This window comes from Salmo salar, chromosome ssa23 (assembly GCF_905237065.1).
Source record: "Salmo salar chromosome ssa23, Ssal_v3.1, whole genome shotgun sequence".
Classification (NCBI taxonomy): domain Eukaryota; kingdom Metazoa; phylum Chordata; class Actinopteri; order Salmoniformes; family Salmonidae; genus Salmo; species Salmo salar.
This window is the reverse complement of record NC_059464.1, coordinates 50,321,228-50,334,796: the sequence shown is the minus strand read 5'-3', so window position 1 is coordinate 50,334,796 and position 13,569 is coordinate 50,321,228. Positions and strand designations below refer to the sequence as shown.

Here is a 13,569-nt window from a genome sequence, read left to right as displayed (position 1 = left end):
GATAGACAGGGAGACACCGTCGGGATAGACAGGGACACACCGTCGGGATAGACAGGGACACACCGTCGGGATAGACAGGGACACACCGTCGGGATAGACAGGGACACACCGTCGGGATAGACAGGGAGACACCGTCTGGATAGACAGGGACACACCGTCGGGATAGACAGGGAGACACCGTCTGGATAGACAGGGACACACTGTCGGGATAGACAGGGACACACCGTCGGGATAGACAGGGACACACCGTCGGGATAGACAGGGACACACCGTCGGGATAGACAGGGACACCGTCTGGATAGTCCTGTACCCTCTGGGGCTGCTGGCTGAAGGTGAGTTAGTTTACAGGTGTATGTAGTATTACTAAGAGGAGAGGCTGATGGGAAGTGGGAAGCCTGAAGAATGGACAGAATACCTGGGTAACACTTTACTCACCAGTTCTCTCTCCCCCCCCTCTACCTCTCCAGTGGTCCAGTCCATTTACTCACCAGTTCTCTCTCCCCCCCCCTCTACCTCTCCAGTGGTCCAGTCCATTTACTCACCAGTTCTCTCTCTCTCTCCCCCTCTACCTCTCCAGTGGTCCAGTCCATTTACTCACCAGTTCTCTCTCCCCCCCTCTACCTCTCCAGTGGTCCAGTCCATTTACTCACCAGTTCTCTCTCTCCCCCCTCTACCTCTCCAGTGGTCCAGTCCATTTACTCACCAGTTCTCTCTCTCTCCCCCTCTACCTCTCCAGTGGTCCAGTCCATTTACTCACCAGTTCTCTCTCCCCCCCCTCTACCTCTCCAGTGGTCCAGTCCATTTACTCACCAGTTCTCTCTCCCCCCTCTACCTCTCCAGTGGTCCAGTCCATTTACTCACCAGTTCTCTCTCTCTCCCCCCTCTACCTCTCCAGTGGTCCAGTCCATTTACTCACCAGTTCTCTCTCTCCCCCCCATCTACCTCTCCAGTGGTCCAGTCCATTTACTCACCAGTTCTCTCTCTCTCTCCCCCTCTACCTCTCCAGTGGTCCAGTCCATTTACTCACCAGTTCTCTCTCTCCCCCCCTACCTCTCCAGTGGTCCAGTCCATTTACTCACCAGTTCTCTCTCTCTCCCCCTCTACCTCTCCAGTGGTCCAGTCCATTTACTCACCAGTTCTCTCTCTCTCCCCCCCTCTACCTCTCCAGTGGTCCAGTCCATTTACTCACCAGTTCTCTCTCTCTCCCCCCATCTACCTCTCCAGTGGTCCAGTCCATTTACTCACCAGTTCTCTCTCTCCCCCCCCTCTACCTCTCCAGTGGTCCAGTCCATTTACTCACCAGTTCTCTCTCTCTCCCCCCTCTACCTCTCCAGTGGTCCAGTCCATTTACTCACCAGTTCTCTCTCTCCCCCCCCTACCTCTCCAGTGGTCCAGTCCATTTACTCACCAGTTCTCTCTCTCCCCCCTCTACCTCTCCAGTGGTCCAGTCCATTTACTCACCAGTTCTCTCTCTCCCCCCCCCATCTACCTCTCCAGTGGTCCAGTCCATTTACTCACCAGTTCTCTCTCTCTCCCCCCCCTCTACCTCTCCAGTGGTCCAGTCCATTTACTCACCAGTTCTCTCTCTCCCCCCCTACCTCTCCAGTGGTCCAGTCCATTTACTCACCAGTTCTCTCTCTCTCCCCCCCTCTACCTCTCCAGTGGTCCAGTCCATTTACTCACCAGTTCTCTCTCTCCCCCCCCTCTACTTCTCCAGTGGTCCAGTCCATTTACTCACCAGTTCTCTCTCTCCCCCCTCTACCTCTCCAGTGGTCCAGTCCATTTACTCACCAGTTCTCTCTCTCTCCCCCATCTACCTCTCCAGTGGTCCAGTCCATTTACTCACCAGTTCTCCCTCTCCCCCCCCCTCTACCTCTCCAGTGGTCCAGTCCATTTACTCACCAGTTCTCTCTCTCCCCCTCTACCTCTCCAGTGGTCCAGTCCATTTACTCACCAGTTCTGTCTCTCTCCCCCCTCTACCTCTCCAGTGGTCCAGTCCATTTACTCACCAGTTCTCTCTCTCTCCCCCCATCTACCTCTCCAGTGGTCCAGTCCATTTACTCACCAGTTCTGTCTCTCTCCCCCCCTCTACCTCTCCAGTGGTCCAGTCCATTTACTCACCAGTTCTGTCTCTCTCCCCCCCTCTACCTCTCCAGTGGTCCAGTCCATTTACTCACCAGTTCTCTCTCTCCCCCCCTCTACCTCTCCAGTGGTCCAGTCCATTTACTCACCAGTTCTCTCTCTCCCCCTCTACCTCTCCAGTGGTCCAGTCCATTTACTCACCAGTTCTGTCTCTCTCCCCCCCTCTACCTCTCCAGTGGTCCAGTCCATTTACTCACCAGTTCTGTCTCTCTCCCCCCTCTACCTCTCCAGTGGTCCAGTCCATTTACTCACCAGTTCTGTCTCTCTCCCCCCCTCTACCTCTCCAGTGGTCCAGTCCATTTACTCACCAGTTCTCTCTCTCCCCCCCCTCTACCTCTCCAGTGGTCCAGTCCATTTACTCACCAGTTCTCTCTCTCCCCCCTCTACCTCTCCAGTGGTCCAGTCCATTTACTCACCAGTTCTCTCTCTCCCCCCATCTACCTCTCCAGTGGTCCAGTCCATTTACTCACCAGTTCTCTCTCTCCCCCTCTACCTCTCCAGTGGTCCAGTCCATTTACTCACCAGTTCTGTCTCTCTCTCCCCCTCTACCTCTCCAGTGGTCCAGTCCATTTACTCACCAGTTCTCTCTCTCTCCCCCCCTCTACCTCTCCAGCGGTTGCAGTGGTCCAGTCCATTTACTCACCAGTTCTGTCTCTCTCTCCCCCTCTACCTCTCCAGTGGTCCAGTCCATTTACTCACCAGTTCTCTCTCTCTCCCCCCCTCTACCTCTCCAGCGGTTGCAGTGGTCCAGTCCATCTCGGTGTTTGACCAGAGCAGACTGTTCAGTATTCCTCTACCTGAAGCCCTGGGCTCCTCTGTCAGCTTCTCCTGTGTCCTCTATCTCTATCTCCCTCTCATGGTCATCGGTGAGTTGGCAATTATAGTCATGAAAAATGGATCCTAATGTTTTGGAACAAATCTACATATTTCTCTTCTACGGTCCACCTTTACAGTTATGGGGTAATTATTATTTGTGACAACATTGAGGCGTCCATCTTTAAATATGAGGGTGTGGCCTATGAGGCGTCCATCTTTAAATATGAGGGTGTGGCCTATGAGGTGTCCATCTTTAAATATGAGGGTGTGGCCTATGAGGTGTCCATCTTTAAATATGAGGGTGTGGCCTATGAGGAGTCCATCTTTATATATGAGGGTGTGGCCTATGAGGCGTCCATCTTTAAATATGAGGGTGTGGCCTATGAGGCGTCCATCTTTAAATATGAGGGTGTGGCCTATGAGGCGTCCATCTTTAAATATGAGGGTGTGGCCTATGAGGCGTCCATCTTTATATATGAGGGTGTGGCCTATGAGGCGTCCATCTTTTTGAGGGTGTGGCCTATGAGGCGTCCATCTTTATATATGAGGGTGTGGCCTATGAGGCGTCCATCTTTATGAGGTCATATATATAAAGATGGACGCCTCATATATATAAAGATGGACGCCTCATATATATATAAAGATGGACGCCTCATATATATAAAGATGGACGCCTCATATATATAAAGATGGACGCCTCATATATATAAAGATGGACCCCTCATATATATAAAGATGGACGCCTCATATATATAAAGATGGACGCCTCATATATATAAAGATGGACGCCTCATATATATAAAGATGGACGCCTCATATATATAAAGATGGACGCCTCATATATATAAAGATGGACGCCTCATATATATATAAAGATGGACGCCTCATATATATATAAAGATGGACGCCTCATATATATATATAAAGATGGACGCCTCATATAAAGATGGACGCCTCATATATATATAAAGATGGACGCCTCATATATATAAAGATGGACGCCTCATATATATATAAAGATGGACGCCTCATATATATATAAGATGGACGCCTCATATATATAAAGATGGACGCCTCATATATATAAAAGATGGACGCCTCATATATATAAAGATGGACGCCTCATATATATAAAGATGGACGCCTCATATATATAAAGATGGACGCCTCATATATATATATAAAGATGGACGCCTCATATATATAAAGATGGACGCCTCATATATATAAAGATGGACGCCTCATATATATAAAGATGGACGCCCTCATATATATAAAGATGGACGCCTCATATATATAAAGATGGACCCCTCATATATATAAAGATGGACCCCTCATATATATAAAGATGGACGCCTCATATATATATATATAAAGATGGACGCCTCATATATATAAAGATGGACGCCTCATATATATAAAGATGGACCCCTCATATATATAAAGATGGACCCCTCATATATATAAAGATGGACGCCTCATATATATATATATAAAGATGGACGCCTCATATATATAAAGATGGACGCCTCATATATATAAAGATGGACGCCTCATATATATAAAGATGGACGCCTCATATATATAAAGATGGACGCCTCATATATATAAAGATGGACCCCTCATATATATAAAGATGGACGCCCCATATATATAAAGATGGACCCCTCATATATATATATATATATAAAGATGGACCCCTCATATATATAAAGATGGACGCCTCATATATATATATATAAAGATGGACCCCTCATATATATATATATATATATAAAGATGGACGCCTCATATATATAAAGATGAACCCCTCATATATATAAAGATGGACCCCTCATATATATAAAGATGGACGCCTCATATATATATATAAAGATGGACGCCTCATATATATAAAGCTGGACGCATCATATATATAAAGATGGACGCCTCATATATATAAAGATGGACCCCTCATATATATAAAGATGGACGCCTCATATATATAAAGATGGACCCCTCATATATATATATATATAAAGATGGACGCCTCATATATATAAAGATGGACGCCTCATATATATAAAGATGGACGCCTCATATATATAAAGATGGACGCCTCATATATATATAAAGATGGACGCCTCATATATATATAAAGATGGACGCCTCATATATATAAAGATGGACGCCTCATATATATAAAGATGGACGCCTCATATATATAAAGATGGACGCCTCATATATATAAAGATGGACGCCTCATATATATATATAAAGATGGACGCCTCATATATATATATATAAAGATGGACGCCTCATATATATAAAGATGGACCCCTCATATATATATAAAGATGGACGCCTCATATATATAAAGATGGACGCCTCATATATATATAAAGATGGACGCCTCATATATATAAAGATGGACCCCTCATATATATATATATATAAAGATGTACGCCTCATATATATATAAAGATGGACGCCTCATATATATAAAGATGGACGCCTCATATATATAAAGATGGACGCCTCATATATATAAAGATGGACGCCTCATATATATAAAGATGGACCCCTCATATATATAAAGATGGACGCCACATATATAAAGATGGACGCCTCATATATATAAAGATGGACCCCTCATATATATATATATATAAAGATGGGCCCCTCATATATATAAAGATGGACGCCTCATATATATATAAAGATGGATGCCTCATATATATAAAGATGGACCCCTCATATATATAAAGATGGACGCCTCATATATATAAAGATGGACGCCTCATATATATATATATATAAAGATGGACGCCTCATATAAAGATGGACGCCTCATATATATATAAAGATGGACGCCTCATATATATAAAGATGGACGCCTCATATATATATATATATAAAGATGGACGCCTCATATATATATATAAAGATGGACGCCTCATATATATAAAGATGGACGCCTCATATATATATATAAAGATGGACGCCTCATATATATAAAGATGGACGCCTCATATATATAAAGATGGACCCCTCATATATATATATATATAAAGATGGACGCCTCATATATATAAAGATGGACGCCTCATATATATAAAGATGGACGCCTCATATATATAAAGATGGACGCCTCATATATATATATAAAGATGGACGCCTCATATATATAAAGATGGACCCCTCATATATATAAAGATGGACGCCTCATATATATAAAGATGGACCCCTCATATATATAAAGATGGACGCCTCATATATATAAAGATGGACCCCTCATATATATAAAGATGGACCCCTCATATATATAAAGATGGACGCCTCATATATATATATATAAAGATGGACGCCTCATATATATAAAGATGGACGCCTCATATATATAAAGATGGACCCCTCATATATATAAAGATGGACCCCTCATATATATAAAGATGGACGCCTCATATATATATATATAAAGATGGACGCCTCATATATATAAAGATGGACGCCTCATATATATAAAGATGGACGCCTCATATATATAAAGATGGACGCCTCATATATATAAAGATGGACCCCTCATATATATAAAGATGGACGCCTCATATATATAAAGATGGACCCCTCATATATATATATAAAGATGGACGCCTCATATATATAAAGATGGACGCCTCATATATATATAAAGATGGACCCCTCATATATATAAAGATGGACCCCTCATATATATAAAGATGAACCCCTCATATATATAAAGATGGACCCCTCATATATATAAAGATGGACGCCTCATATATATATATAAAGATGGACGCCTCATATATATATATAAAGATGGACGCCTCATATATATAAAGCTGGACGCCTCATATATATAAAGATGGACGCCTCATATATATAAAGATGGACCCCTCATATATATATATATATAAAGATGGACGCCTCATATATATAAAGATGGACGCCTCATATATATAAAGATGGACGCCTCATATATATAAAGATGGACGCCTCATATATATAAAGATGGACCCCTCATATATATAAAGATGGACGCCATATATATAAAGATGGACGCCTCATATATATAAAGATGGACGCCTCATATATATAAAGATGGACCCCTCATATAAATGTAAATATATATAAAAATGGACGCCTCATATATATATAAAGATGGACGCCTCATATATATAAAGATGGACGCCTCATATATATAAAGATGGACGCCTCATATATATAAAGATGGACGCCTCATATATATAAAGATGGACGCCTATATATATAAAGATGGACGCCTCATATATATAAAGATGGACGCCTCATATATATATAAAGATGGACGCCTCATATATATATAAAGATGGACGCCTCATATATATAAAGATGGACGCCTCATATATATATATAAAGATGGACGCCTCATATATATAAAGATGGACGCCTCATATATATAAAGATGGACGCCTCATATATATAAAGATGGACGCCTCATATATATATAAAGATGGACGCCTCATATATATAAAGATGGACGCCTCATATATATATATAAAGATGGACGCCTCATATATATAAAGATGGACGCCTCATATATATAAAGATGGACGCCTCATATATATAAAGATGGACGCCTCATATATATAAAGATGGACGCCTCATATATATAAAGATGGACGCCTCATATATATATATAAAAAGATGGACGCCTCATATATATAAAGATGGACGCCTCATATATATAAAGATGGACGCCTCATATATATAAAGATGGACGCCCTCATATATATACTATATATAAAGATGGACGCCTCATATATATAAAGATGGACGCCTCATATATATAAAGATGGACGCCTCATATATATAAAGATGGACGCCTCATATATATAAAGATGGACCCCTCATATAATATATATAAAGATGGACGCCATATATATAAAGATGGACGCCTCATATATATAAAGATGGACGCCTCATATATATAAAGATGGACGCCTCATATATATAAAGATGGACGCCTCATATATATATATAAAGATGGACGCCTCATATATATATAAAGATGGACGCCTCATATATATATAAAGATGGACGCCTCATATATATATAAAGATGGACGCCTCATATATATAAAGATGGACGCCTCATATATATATATATATACCTATATATATAAAGATGGACGCCTCATATATATAAAGATGGACGCCTCATATATATAAAGATGGACGCCTCATATATATAAAGATGGACGCCTCATATATATAAAGATGGACGCCTCATATATATAAAGATGGACGCCTCATATATATATATAGTGGCGCCTCATATATATATAGATGCCTATATATATAAAGATGGACGCCTCATATATATAAAGATGGACGCCTCATATATATAAAGATGGACCCCTCATATATATAAAGATGGACGCCTCATATATATAAAGATGGACGCCTCATATATATAAAGATGGACGCCTCATATTTAAAGTGTTTATTAACTTGTGACCTAACAATATTGTGTGTTGTGTTGCAGGGCTTCTCATCAATTTCCGCCACCTGTACAAGCAGAGGAGGAAGAAGTTCCGGACCAGGAAGAGGAAATCTAACTGACGTCATTTTTTGATCTTCCAACATCTTTTCTCAAAATACACCTCCTGTCTGTTCCCATCATCTCATCTAGGGTGACTAAATATTCCAGTAACTTTCTCAACATTTCCAGAAGTCCCAGTTAGGAAAAAAACCTTGGAATTTTTGCAACCCTCGTCTTGTATTTTCAGTTTGTAGTTGATAATAACAGTATGATATCTTCCGGGTGTTTCTGAAAGTCATCCTGCTAACAAACTTCCTCAGGAAAAGTCACATAAAGATGTTTTTTTTTTTGTCATGTCAATTAATATACTGAATAAAAATGAACAGTTTCACTTCCTGGGTAAATTGTGTAAAATTAATTTTAAAAAAAATACTCATCGTTGACACGGCGATTAGGAGGGAGGAAAAAAAGAAACCCTTTTTTTTCCATTTATTCATTTAGGAAAAAGTTATAAAAACGATATGTACAAAACAGGTCAAAAACACATGTGAAGCCATAGGCCTTAAGCATTGAGTTAACAGTTGGTGAACCAGAGAGCTTCATTCTTATAGTCTGAAACAGCACCCTATTCCCTATATAGTGCACTACTTTAGACCAGGGCCCTATGGCACCCTATTCCCTATATATAGTACACTACTTTAGACCAGAGCCCTATGGCACCCTATATAGTACACTACTTTAGACCAGGGCCCTATGGCACCCTATTCCCTATATAGTGCACTACTTTAGACCAGGGTCCTATAGGGATATATAGGGAATATGTCCCCCAGTATCAGGACTTTAGTGATATTGATCCTGACGATTCTCCTCTCTAACAACCCAGGAAACTCAGATTCAAACTGTCATTATTAGACATCTCTGCAAGCATTACGTCCAAATAAACAGTCGTTACTCAACAAATATGAAGTTTGAACTACGGTATGTCGTTTTTTATTATTTCAAAATCAGGTCTAAATATAAATGTACAAGCAAACGGGGGGCCTCTTTGGCAGCTCCAGCTGTTGTAGACTTCTGACTTGGACGTGAGTGAACGAGATGCCAAAGAGGGTTTTTTTCCCCCCCGGTTGCTTGTACATTTTTATTTAGATATTTTCTGGAATTACATACCGGCTGTAAAACGGGAGTAAATTAAAATAGTTACTCACCAAATATGGAGTTTCACTGAGCAACTAAACATATTTTGACAACACTTACAAAGCTGTAATGGCAGTTTGAAATCAGTCAACATCTCTGAAGTCCAGATACGAGGGCAGGGAATAGGGTGCCATTTCAGAAGCTCTCTCTCCTCTCTCTCTCTCTCTCCTTCCTCCCCCTCTCTCTCTCTCCTTCCTCCCTCTCTCTCTCTCTCCTTCCTCCCCCTCTCTCTCTCTCCTTCCTCCCTCTCTCTCCTTCCTCCCTCTCTCTCCTTCCTCCCTCTCTCTCTCTCCTTCCTCCCTCTCTCTCTCTCTCCTTCCTCCCTCTCTCTCTCTCTCCTTCCTCCCTCTCTCTCTCTCTCCTTCCTCCCTCTCCTTCCTCCCTCTCTCTCTCTCCCTCTCTCTCTCTCTCCCCTTCCTCCCTATCTCTCTCTCCTTCCTCCCTATCTCTCTCCTTCCTCCCTCTCTCTCTCTCCTTCCTCCCTATCTCTCTCCTTCCTCCCTATCTCTCTCTCCTTCCTCTCTCACTCTCTCTCCTTCCTCTCTCTCCCTCCTTCCTCTCTCTCTCTCCCTCCTTCCTCTCTCTCTCTCCCTCCTTCCTCTCTCTCTCTCTCTCCCTCCTTCCTCTCTCTCCTTCCTTCTTCTCTCTCCCTTCTTCCTCTCTCTCTCCCTCCTTCCTCTCTCTCCTTCCTCTCTCTCCTTCCTCTCTCTCTCCTTCCTCTCTCTCCTTCCTCTCTCTCCTTCCTCCCTCTCTCTCTCTCTCCTTCCTCCCTCTCCTTCCTCCCTCTCTCTCCCCCTCCTCCCTATCTCTCTCTCCTTCCTTCCTCCCTCTCTCTCTCCTTCCTCCCTCTCTCTCTCTCCTTCCTCCCTATCTCTCTCCTTCCTCCCTCTCTCTCTCTCCTTCCTCTCTCACTCTCTCTCCTTCCTCTCTCTCCCTCCTTCCTCTCTCTCTCTCTCTCCTTCCTCTCTCTCCCTCCTTCCTCTCTCTCTCCCTCCTTCCTCTCTCTCTCTCCTCCTTCCTCTCTCTCTCTCTCTCCCTCCTTCCTCTCTCTCTCTCTCTCCCTCCTTCCTCTCTCTCCTTCCTTCTTCTCTCTCCCTTCTTCCTCTCTCTCTCCCTCCTTCCTCTCTCTCCTTCCTCTCTCTCCTTCCTCTCTCTCCTTCCTCTCTCTCTTCCTCTCTCTCCTTCCTCTCTCTCTCTCTCTCCCTCCTTCCTCTCTCTCCTTCCTCTCTCTCCTTCCTCTCTCTCCTTCCTCTCTCTCCTTCCTCTACATACCAGCTCCTCCCCCAGAGAAGTCGGTGTGCATGGGGTTGATGTTCTGATCGAAGGCAGCGTACTGGGAGTCTCCTGTGGAGGCTAGTTTCAGCTGCTTGGCAGCGTGTGATAGCTGGAAGGCAGCGTCAGGGTGGGCTGTGTCTGGCAGCAGAGTACACTCCCTCTCTAAGAGCTCTGCAACTCCCTTCAGCAGCTCCCAGAAACCAAAGGCCAGCGCTGCTTTTCGTAGACGGTTCAGCTCCTGGTGAGGAGACAGACACACAACTAAATAAATACACTTTTATTCACCAAGTACAGTTGAAGTCGGAAGTTTAGATACATTTAGGTTGGAGTCATTAAAACTCGTTTTTCAACCACTCCGCAAATTTCTTGTTAACAAACTATAGTTTTGGCAAGTCGGTTAGGACATCTACTTTGTGCATGACACAAGTAATTTTTCCAACATTTCTTTACAGACAGATTATTTCACTGTATCACAATTCCAGTGGGTCAGAAGTTTACACACACTAAGTTGACTGTGCCTTTAAACAGCTTGGAAAATTCCAGAAAATGATGTCATGGCTTTAGAAGCATCTGATAGGCTAATTGACAACATTTGAGTCAATTGGAGATGTACCTGTGGATGTATTTCAAGGTGTCACGAGAATTTTCTATACCAAATGAACGAGACGGCGGGCCGGCGGTCAGAACCAGGATTGTGTTCATTAGCGCACAACATCAAAACGTTGTAAAATGTTTTGCAACGGAAAATGAAACGATTCTACCTCCATGTTTGCGACCATTTTATGCCGACTGAACATGACCCAGGTTTAATCAGGAAAACTTAACTATCCATCCCAGAACTTTCTCTCTGGTGAATATTACCTTGTGTGTTTGTTTGTATGTGTCTCAGACAGTGACTACCTTGTAGAAGGTCTGGGTCTTCTCTGGCAGTTTCCGGGCGTTCCTCAGGATCTTCTGCACATCAGTCTGTTGATTGGTTGACACACAGGAAGTCAAACACCTCTCAACCAATCAACATAGTCCTTTACAGTGAGGCCTTAACACATCTCCAATCACGGTCTTTCATAAATACCACTCGGCTATCAGGAGGCCGTTATCTGTACCCGCAGTCCGCTAGCTTCTATTTCTACAGCCCGTTATCTGTACCCGCAGTCCGCTAGCTTCTATTTCTGCAGCCCGTTATCTGTACCCGCAGTCCGCTAGCTTCTATTTCTACAGCCCGTTATCTGTACCCGCAGTCCGCTAGCTTCTATTTCTGCAGCCCGTTATCTGTACCCGCAGTCCGCTAGCTTCTATTTCTACAGCCCGTTATCTGTACCCGCAGTCCGCTAGCTTCTATTTCTGCAGCCCGTTATCTGTACCCGCAGTCCGCTAGCTTCTATTTCTGCAGCCCGTTATCTGTACCCGCAGTCCGCTAGCTTCTATTTCTACAGCCCGTTATCTGTACCCGCAGTCCGCTAGCTTCTATTTCTACAACCCGTTATCTGTACCCGCAGTCCGCTAGCTTCTATTTCTACAGCCCGTTATCTGTACCCGCAGTCCGCTAGCTTCTATTTCTGCAGCCCGTTATCTGTACCCGCAGTCCGCTAGCTTCTATTTCTGCAGCCCGTTATCTGTACCCGCAGTCCGCTAGCTTCTATTTCTGCAGCCCGTTATCTGTACCCGCAGTCCGCTAGCTTCTATTTCTACAGCCCGTTATCTGTACCCGCAGTCCGCTAGCTTCTATTTCTACAACCCGTTATCTGTACCCGCAGTCCGCTAGCTTCTATTTCTACAACCCGTTATCTGTACCCGCAGTCCGCTAGCTTCTATTTCTACAACCCGTTATCTGTACCCGCAGTCCGCTAGCTTCTATTTCTACAGCCCGTTAGCTGTACCTGCAGTCCGCTAGCTTCTATTTCTACAGCCCGTTATCTGTACCCGCAGTCCGCTAGCTTCTATTTCTACAGCCCGTTATCTGTACCCGCAGTCCGCTAGCTTCTATTTCTGCAGCCCGTTATCTGTACCCGCAGTCCGCTAGCTTCTATTTCTACAGCCCGTTATCTGTACCCGCAGTCCGCTAGCTTCTATTTCTGCAGCCCGTTATCTGTACCCGCAGTCCGCTAGCTTCTATTTCTGCAGCCCGTTATCTGTACCCGCAGTCCGCTAGCTTCTATTTCTACAGCCCGTTATCTGTACCCGCAGTCCGCTAGCTTCTATTTCTACAGCCCGTTATCTGTACCCGCAGTCCGCTAGCTTCTATTTCTACAACCCGTTATCTGTACCTGCAGTCCGCTAGCTTCTATTTCTGCAGCCCGTTATCTGTACCCGCAGTCCGCTAGCTTCTATTTCTACAACCCGTTATCTGTACCTGCAGTCCGCTAGCTTCTATTTCTACAACCCGTTATCTGTACCCGCAGTCCGCTAGCTTCTATTTCTACAGCCCGTTATCTGTACCCGCAGTCCGCTAGCTTCTATTTCTGCAGCCCGTTATCTGTACCTGCAGTCCGCTAGCTTTGATCCAGACAGTGACGTTCTGAGCGTAGCTGCGTTTGACCTTAGGCTGCAGAGGGAAAGGACTCTTACTGTCATCCTCACCGTACGGGTTCTCAGCTGCATCTGAAAGAGAGGAGGTACGGT

General features: G+C 43.8%; 2 protein-coding genes across 3 annotated transcripts in view; one reads left to right on the top strand and one right to left on the bottom strand.

The window, feature by feature from the left end:
* hacd3 (3-hydroxyacyl-CoA dehydratase 3) overlaps window positions 1–8,876 on the top strand; it is a 79,553-nt gene extending 70,677 nt beyond the window's left edge. Inside the window, 2 exon segments of the mRNA NM_001146452.1 lie at window positions 2,877–3,008; window positions 8,485–8,876. Coding sequence (NP_001139924.1) covers window positions 2,877–3,008; window positions 8,485–8,561 — 209 coding nt within the window. The 3' untranslated portion in view covers window positions 8,562–8,876.
* Window positions 8,877–10,845: 1,969 nt separating this feature from the next.
* ints14 (integrator complex subunit 14) overlaps window positions 10,846–13,569 on the bottom strand; it is a 47,383-nt gene continuing 44,659 nt past the window's right edge. Inside the window, exons 9-11 of one of the 2 annotated variants that reach the window (XM_045706273.1) lie at window positions 13,430–13,548; window positions 11,851–11,916; window positions 10,846–11,188 (exon numbers count right to left, since the gene is read on the bottom strand). In XM_045706273.1, the coding sequence (XP_045562229.1) occupies window positions 10,940–11,188; window positions 11,851–11,916; window positions 13,430–13,548 (434 nt within the window). In that variant the 3' untranslated portion in view covers window positions 10,846–10,939. The remainder of the gene's footprint in view (window positions 11,189–11,850; window positions 11,917–13,429; window positions 13,549–13,569) is intronic. The other variant, XM_045706272.1, reaches the window with a different exon arrangement.